Here is an 8,847-nt window from a genome sequence, read left to right as displayed (position 1 = left end):
AACATCATTCCTCACTTATTCTACAGGAATCTACTGTAAAGCCGCATTAACCACTGACTTCAGAAAGGAGTCACTGGCTTTGACGTGAAATACATTAACAGTTCTGCTGGATTCAAACTCTCTCCCCCCAGTGCTGCTTTGGTACAGCCTTCCTCTTGACTTGGATTACATGTGACTCACACTGGATAAGAAAGATTACGATGACAATCCGAAAAGGAGGAAAAAAATCAAAGAAAAACAAACTGACTGCACTTCTCACTTACCTTTCACTGAAACCGCGATCACTATCTTGTGGGCTGAGTCTTGCCATTTTTAACAGTTTAGGCTAAAGTGAGTGGGACACCGGAGCTCAAAATGTTACAATGCAGGGGTGGACGCAAAACGTTTTGCGATTAACTTTTGCAAAATAAATAGGTAAACTATTAAATGCCCGTCTATAATGGGCCGATTTCAGTGGGGTGGCGATATAGGAAGTGTTAGGTTGAAGAAACTGTTAGTAATCATTTGTTATCATTTCTGTATAATCAGCAATGAGTGTAAATATGTATATACATTATTTTGTTTTCCTTTACCTTCATACTTTAGATTATATTAGTTTACACGTATCCTGAGCACGTGTTTAAATAGTTGTCTACCTGAGTAAAACCAGAACTTCTTCTTACTCTCACAGTCTTTTCTTTGTTCTCACTCCAAGACCCCTGCCCCCCATTGACTATAAATAAAGGTGCCAAGGGGAACCACCCTTGGTAACACATTCCTTTGTAGCCTAGCATGCAGAGAGTGTGGTTACCCTTGTGCTGTAAGTGTGTTGTCTCGTAATTAATGGTGTGTACAGAGTTGGAGTGGAAAGCCTGTCGCTTTCTCCAACATATACTGTATTGTAGTTTGGTCCTGTGTGCAGAGTTGGAGTGGAAAGCCTGACGCTTTCTCCAACATATAATTTGGTCCTTCGAGCCGGATCCGAGGACACCTGACGACATCGCCAGCGCACCGAGAGGAGCGACACTGCAGAAGAACGAATGGATTTACTAACCTTGTCTAGCCCTCTTAATAATGATGATGATGTGATCTGAATGACGGTTGTGCTGAAAGTGTTTTTGCAATTTGTACAATACTGATGCTTCTGATCACAAGCATGATAAACAGGAGGGACTGTTAGGTTGAAGAAACTGTTAGTAATCATTTGTTATCATTTCTGTATAATCAGCAATGAGTGTAAATATGTATATACATTATTTTGTTTTCCTTTACCTTCATACTTTAGATTATATTAGTTTACACGTATCCTGAGCACGTGTTTAAATAGTTGTCTACCTGAGTAAAACCAGAACTTCTTCTTACTCTCACAGTCTTTTCTTTGTTCTCACTCCAAGACCCCTGCCCCCCATTGACTATAAATAAAGGTGCCAAGGGGAACCACCCTTGGTAACACATTCCTTTGTAGCCTAGCATGCAGAGAGTGTGGTTACCCTTGTGCAAGTAAAACTCTAAGTGTGTTGTCTCGTAATTAATGGTGTGTACAGAGTTGGAGTGGAAAGCCTGTCGCTTTCTCCAACATATACTGTATTGTAGTTTGGTCCTGTGTGCAGAGTTGGAGTGGAAAGCCTGACGCTTTCTCCAACAGGAAGAAAAAAAAAAATCATAAAAGATGCTAATGAGAAGTAGAAAATGTCTAAAATGTGACCCTTTCAACACTTTCAAAAGACGACCTCAACTGACGTCATAACAGAATAGGGTGTGAAAACTCCAGTGAAGCTGATAATCGTTCACCGGGAAAAAGGTCCGAAGTATTTTCTGCCTTTCGAGCGACACAGCAATGTAGGGAACGATTCTTCCGCAGCTCCCCATCGCTGTTAACGGGATGTGAAGTCATCGTTCTCAGTGTGCGGACATGGACGTGAGACACGGCACGTCTGCGAATACTGAAGCGTTTGGGGACTTGGTCGATCTCCCCCACATTTCAAGCACAGTCTATGGTAGTGTTTCCCAGCCCAGTCCTCGGGGGTACCCCCCCGGTCAGTCCACGTTTTTGCTTCCTCTCAGCGCACCTGTACCAGGTATTCGGTGTTCCTGATTGGCTGGGAGCTAGGAGGGAGCGAAAATGTGGACAGTCGGCGGTTCCCCGAGGACTGGGATTGGGCAAACACAGGTGTACGGCAATGTGGAGGTATTCGTCAGTTAGGTGACGCGCAGATGACTCGATTTTAAATTTTCATGCAGCAAAACGACGCGGCTGATTCATCCGACTAACACTCAGCAATTAACCCGATATACAAATATTCCAGGGTACCCAGCAACAGGCAGCACAGGGACTGGCTACGTGACTGGTTTGGCAAGCCGCCAGCTGTAAGGCACGTTTCCCAAAGCCTTTGTTGCTAATAAGGTTATTTCCAACTATGCAAGTCGATAACATGAGGTTTTGGGAAACGTACCTTTTACATTAGCGGGGTCTCAATATCTTCATAATTTACAGCTGGATAAACAATGAGCGTAATGTAACTGTCAACTCATTACCTACATGTCTAATAAATGTTTAATAAATCCCATGAATATCTTTAAAAAAAAAAAAAAAAAAACCTCAAATGTGCGGCTATTTTCAGCAGCTAGCTTTAAACATGATGCTGACCCCCCAGTATCTTGTAATGAATTTTAAGCGGTGAGGTAACTTTGACAGGCTTTCTTTTCCTACTAATCAGTTACACAGAGACGAGTGTTTATTTTATGTATGTATTGTATGTGCGTGCGCGTGCGTGCGTGCGTGCGTGTGTGTGCATGCCTGCTTGAGTTCCACGTGCAGCAGTGGGACAGAAACACAGGAGGGTTGTGGGTCGGCTCCCCGGCGACAGAGACTGAGGGCGGGGTACCTGATCGTCACTGAGATAGTTGGGCAGGCCTCCGACAAAGAGCTTGTGTGGCGAGTCTGGAACCACGGTGGAGACGACCCCTGCAGACAGAGCGGCACGGCGCCCAAAGCCGGCCGATCACAGCAAACCGTCAACATGCCGGATAATGACCACGAGCAAACGGCGCTTGCAACAAACATCCATGCATAGTGTGTTACTGCGAATGAAAATACGCGGGTCGCAATTTATGATCCAAGTGATGATAATTAAATAAATAAAACCGCAGGCTTTCACATCGAGTGCACCCCAATAACGTTTCATTGAAATGTCCATGTTATGTACGCCGGGCACTGATGGATGTTATAGCGATCTCTATAACAATGCCAAGCAAAGAATGTCACTGATTTACCAAAGCGGTCAGTTTTCGGGGATCCTGCGGCAGCTGGGAGAAGAAGAATCGGGCAGGTTTCAGAATCGGCGAGCGCTCGGATAAAAGGCACCGATTTCCCAGCCGCGCTTTTCTTTTCGGAACCAGCAGAAGTGCCCTCCGCACCATCCTCGGCGCTAGGACACGCCGGCCACAGGGAGCATACACCGATCTTCAAAGCCAAACTTACCTTGCCGATTTTCGCTTAACTGCTTCTCAAACTCATCGAAATCGGACATTTTTCAGTCCGTACTAAAGACGTATTGCAAAATAAGCAGAGGTCCAACAGTAGGCCTTTGAATGGGCTACAGGCTGCATTGGGTTCTGCTGCTTTTTCTTCCGAGTCGCCTGCCCCTCCTCCCCCGAAGTCATCGGCTCTTCCTCGGTTGTATCACACACAGGTTCGGAAACATTCGATGCGCATTACCGTCCCCTCCTGCACTGGAGGGTTAAGGACAACGTGATTATATCGAACCAAAATTGAAATGTGCAAGTTGACTTTGATTCTGGGTTTAACAACCATGAGTTTATGACGTATTTTACATGATTAGTTGGCGACTGGACCTTATTGTTTATAAGGATTATTATAAACAGGATTATTAAGGATCCATCCATCCATACATCAATTATCAAAACCACACACTTACAATCCGAGTCTAGTTTCATATGCTGCGCTGCTGAGCGACCCGCAGAATATTATGCCCCGTTTCCACTAACACGGGGCCGGTTCTAGCTTGGTGCCTTTTGAGACCGAGGCAAAAAGATGCAGAAATGTGTTTTTCTTTGGAAAACAAAGAAATTTGCATGTGATCCCAAACTTTTGAGCGGTAATGTATATCTTGGGGGTGGCATGGTGGTGCAGTGGTGCCTCACACCTCTGGGACCCAGGTTTGAGTCGCCGCCTGTGTCACATGTGTGTGGAGTTTGCATGTTCTCCCCATGTCGTCGTGGGGGGTACTCCGGTTTCGAGCTCCTCCTCCCGGCTTGCAGAGATCAGCTGCTCCAGCTCCTGTAGACGCCTCACCATAGAACTGGCAGCTCCCCTGGCCTGGTCACTGCGGACACTGCGCTCCTTCTGCTACAAAAATGGGCACAGAAACAGTCTCAACTGATGAGCACAGGGTACTTGGGGTCTTAAAATGTGAGCAACTGTGTAGCACAGGGTCAATACCAGGGCAAGTGCAGGTGGGGCAGCCATCTTTGGGGAGGGCACTACGATCTCCGGTACAGACAGTAACGAAGAAGGCAAGAAAAGTGGTGAGGAGGAAGAGGAAGGGCCCAGGGACTCGACGTCAAGCCAGGTACGCAGCTGGTCCTCGAACCTGCAGATCCAAGTCAAACAGGAAATGGCTCAATGTTTATGCCACAACTCACATGAGAGAGTACACGTGTGTAGCATGTAGAGACCTGCGGCTCTGTTCTTTCTCCTCCTCAATGCGAGCCAGGAGGTCCTGGGGGCTGGAGGCAGCATCCAAAACAGGGGCAACACCGGATCCGGACTCAGGGTCCTCAACCATGCTGTGAAACAGCTTCTGTTGAAGACGTGGCCTGGCCATTCGAGGATGAGGCCACATGCTCTGGTGACACCTGCAATGGCAGAGACTTTGGATAAGAAGCCAGTATTGTACACCACTCTTGGGGATATGAGCAAGACTGGAAGCTGATGGCTTTCCCTCTTCTTCCATTTAATAGTAAATAATATTCATTAAATCTGCAGGTTCCAGCTATCTGGAATGTGTTAGATTTACATGGCTGGCTGGCTCTTACCCTGCCTTCCCCTGCTGCTTGTCCCTGTGCGTCTGCTTTACGGCATCCACCCAGCAGGACGCCCATCGCTCAGGAAATACACCGGGATTTCTCCGTCGTCACTGATGACATCTGAAGATGGTGGGATAGGTTCACACCTGCATGGCATCCCCAGTAGGCCCCCCCAAACGTCAGACCCACCCCACCCCCCTCACCTTCACTCACGGGGCACCCAGGAGGGTTCCAGTCCAGGAGTTGGTGCTCTACACAGAGCATGACAATTTCGTCCCAGGGCACCTCCCAGAAAGTGGGCTCCTTGTCCGGCCCCCCACCTCGGCCCACACAGTCCTGACGCAGCCTCTCCAAAAGGTTCTCCAACTGGGACATAAGGAGTGGCTGGCTGTGGCGGGACCATGGGATTTGAGATACGTACTGGAAGATGGAGGCAACCAGCTGGCTCCAAGGAGCTGGGTGGGGGGAGCGGTGGCAGCAGCAGAAATTTAAGGAAACAGACTAAGAAGCAGCCACTTAGCAAGAAATCCGAATTCCGAATCTGAGGCATGGACATACCCCCCACGGCTGGCAGCGGCCAGTCGGGCAGCCGCAGGCTCAGGACTGCCCCCTGGAGCCACTCCAGGTGCTCAGCCGAGTTCCAGAGCAGATGTGGTAGGCAGTCACCACCCCCTGGCACCGAGAACTCTGCCACGGGCCAGGAGAGGCCAGCCAGACTCGGGGACGACACAAGGCCAGCCAAGAAAGCCAGGACAGTGTTGTAGAGGCCGATGACGGGTGCAGGGCCCTGGGAGGGCAGTCCCGCCATGTCACGGTCCCTCCGATCACGGTGAAGCCTACCAGCAAACTCGCGGCAGAGCCCGGCCTCCACAACCTGCACCAACGTCTGCGAGACGAGCCGGGCTGGTGCCGTGGAGCGGGCAGCGAGCCACCTGACGGCATGGCGGATCTGCGGGGAGACGGGGGTGATAGTCAATGGGATGGTTCAATCTTACCGAGGCCAGCGACAACATGCACACTCACCTGCTCGGATCCTTGGGGTTCGTTCGTGGTCTCGGGGATATGGACGAACATGTACTCTGAAATCAAACCTTCCTCAATGAGTGTCTGAAGCATCAGGTCTTACAGGGAAAGGAAACCGATGGTCAGACAGGAGGAACAAACCAACTGTATTAGCTCTGCATACGTAAACATAGCCTCAAGAGAAATGCTATAAGTAAAGTAAAGTGTCACACCTTCCTCTAGCCGTTCATCGCTGGCCCTGTGACCACCACCACCAGAGGAAGGGCCTGTGGCCAGGCATTAGCCTGCTGAATCTGCCGGAGCTGCAGCAGGGCGGATAACAGGAAGATGTCCCCGTCTTCCTCATCAGCCCCGGGACTGACTGCCGAGGGCAGCAGCATCAGCAGGGCGCCCATGCCCATCAGCCCCTTCCGCTTCTCCAATGCCAACTGGCCTTCCTCGCTGAGGGGCCCGCGGGCCACCTGACCCACAGTGAGAAACATGGCCTCACTTCCTGCACTTGCACCCTTCGCAAACATCTGTGTTACCACAGGACCTGCTAATATCACATAGTGCCAGACTATGCTAGGCTATGTTAAGCTATGCTAGACTAACATTAATGACAGAACATGCAACACAGGGGCATGAAGCCTGTCGATATTCATCGGCAAGTTCCCCCCTATCTGCCACACCTTCACACACACGTGCACTGTGTGCATGCGCTCCCCCACGCTCCGCAGGCCGCTGCTGATGCTCAAGGTTTGCATGTGTCCGTTGGGGACCATCTCCCTGTGTTCTTGCTTCTCCGAGTTACCGAATTTGGACTCCAGCCATTCTGTCAAAATCCTGCATCAGAGATGGGAGGGGGGCACAAATGTAAGCTCCAGGACCTCTAAACCCAACTAACACTGGCTGGTTAGCAACATTGGCATCTCTTTCATGATCACTTGGCAACAAGAGGGCTGCCTTCCAGAAGATTGTGTCAGATGGGTTCGAGACGCTTGCTGCCACCAGACTGAGCAGGTCCAGTGGCCCCCACACAGATTCGCTGAAGTGGATGGAGATGTAGATGAGCACATGGAGAGTGATGAATGGCTAACAGCTACTCTACAGTAGCACCATACCTCAGGAGCTGCTGGTAGAACAAGTGAACCTTCATCTGATGCTCGGTTTCCCTTCGCATCTTCGCCAACCTGCAGAAGGCAGCAGAGTGTCAGCATCGGTACACTTAACACTATAGCAAATCAATGGCCAGCAAAATAAACGGACAGGACGGAAGTCATTTTGGGAAGTACTGTCTAATTCAGCAGAGGTGCCCCGATACCTAATCAGACGGATCGGACATCGGCCACATGTGACCGATCCATGTTCAATAATTATTTAGTTATTGCCAGTCTATTTCTTCTTATACTGAGTGGTACAATCAAATCGCACAACAGCTTTCCCCCCTTTTTTATTTTTTGTGGCATTCAAGCTGAACGTTAACGCTTCCTCGGTTTTTTGACACTCAGTGTGTGTGAGTGCAGTGACTTCCCCTGCTATGACGTCATGTGCATGTCCTTTGTAGTGGAAGGATCAGGTGATGGTAGCAAATGCAACTTGCCTGGCCCATGTCTAAAACCTGGAAGAATTTTATGCTTGAAACAACCAGTAGCACAGCGATTTGCGATCTTTGTAAAAACAAAGTAACATTCAGTGGAAAATCCCACTAATAGTGCACTCAATTAAGGCAATGCAAGTAATATGAAAAAAAGCGATGGATTTTCCAGCTTGGGCTGTTTTGCGCACTCGCTATAGCTTGATACACGAGGTGCTGCTATCACAGTGAAAAGTGACGCATGCCACTTGGGTGTACTTGTGAAGATATTCAAACAACTGCAAAATGTCTCAAAAATGCTCAATACAAGATGCACAAAAGAGGTGTATGTTTCTTGTGGGCTAATTAAAACTTCTTTTCCATTTGTATTTACTAGCTTGGAAAAAAAAAAAGAGCTTTGGTCCTGGATCATACTCATAATCAGCCAATACCTTATGTTCAGGTATCAAGATTATATTGGCACTGAAAAAGTGGGATCGGTGCACCTCTATTATGAATATTATGTCAGCATTATTATGCTGTGAGAGAGATGTACCTGGTGCAGGAAACAGAGAGGTCCCCAGCGTGCCCCAGGTTGACCACGCCCCGGGCCAGCCTGTCCAGGCAGGGTGAGGGGGGGGCACTGGGGGCCAAGGCCTGCAGCCTGAAGCGGGGGTCCACACAGCCAGGGGCAGCAGGAAAATCACGCATCTGTCGCTTCAGCTGCCTGCGCACGGCCACCACATCACGCCACCTGCAACACATGCACAGGGTGAAGCCCGGTTGTCGGCGAGCATGTGGGCAAAATATCCGGCCCCTTACCTTTTGATGAACCTCTGCTTCCAGGACTCTGCTTCCAGGACGTCTTGGGCCAGCAGGGTGAGCTCACCACACAGCGTCTCCTCCAGCAGTACCTCACACACGTCTTGTGAGCTGCGAGCCACACATTCTGCCTGCTCTTCTTGGGCACGCCTGGCACGAAGGGGCATGCGTTCAGCCTATAATACAGTTATCTGAACACTCTCTATGACCTCTGATCCCCCTTGGCTCACCAGTACCTGATCTCTGTTGTTCCTGCTTTCTCCTGACAGAGACAGGCCCATCAGATGGCACATCCCCTCAAAATGCACCCACCCCTCCTCCCCAGCCCAGACAGGTGAGGCCTACCTGGCTTCCTCCATCCTGCGCTTCTCCTCAGCGATATGCTCCCTCTCTGCCTGGATCTCGGCAGCAGAAACCTC

General features: G+C 49.5%; 1 protein-coding gene across 1 annotated transcript in view; it reads right to left on the bottom strand.

The window, feature by feature from the left end:
* The window catches only part of LOC125706769 (germinal-center associated nuclear protein-like), a 9,003-nt gene extending 3,911 nt beyond the window's left edge, over positions 1-5,092 (bottom strand). Inside the window, exons 1-4 of the mRNA XM_048973589.1 lie at positions 5,038-5,092; positions 4,678-4,857; positions 4,442-4,592; positions 4,255-4,348 (exon numbers count right to left, since the gene is read on the bottom strand). Coding sequence (XP_048829546.1) covers positions 4,255-4,348; positions 4,442-4,592; positions 4,678-4,844 — 412 coding nt within the window. The 5' untranslated portion in view covers positions 4,845-4,857; positions 5,038-5,092. The remainder of the gene's footprint in view (positions 1-4,254; positions 4,349-4,441; positions 4,593-4,677; positions 4,858-5,037) is intronic.
* Between the last annotated feature and the right edge of the window lie 3,755 nt (positions 5,093-8,847).

This window comes from Brienomyrus brachyistius, chromosome 13 (assembly GCF_023856365.1).
Source record: "Brienomyrus brachyistius isolate T26 chromosome 13, BBRACH_0.4, whole genome shotgun sequence".
Lineage (NCBI taxonomy): Eukaryota > Metazoa > Chordata > Actinopteri > Osteoglossiformes > Mormyridae > Brienomyrus > Brienomyrus brachyistius.
Note: the sequence above shows the minus strand (reverse complement) of the source record. Positions and strands in the feature narration are given on the sequence as shown.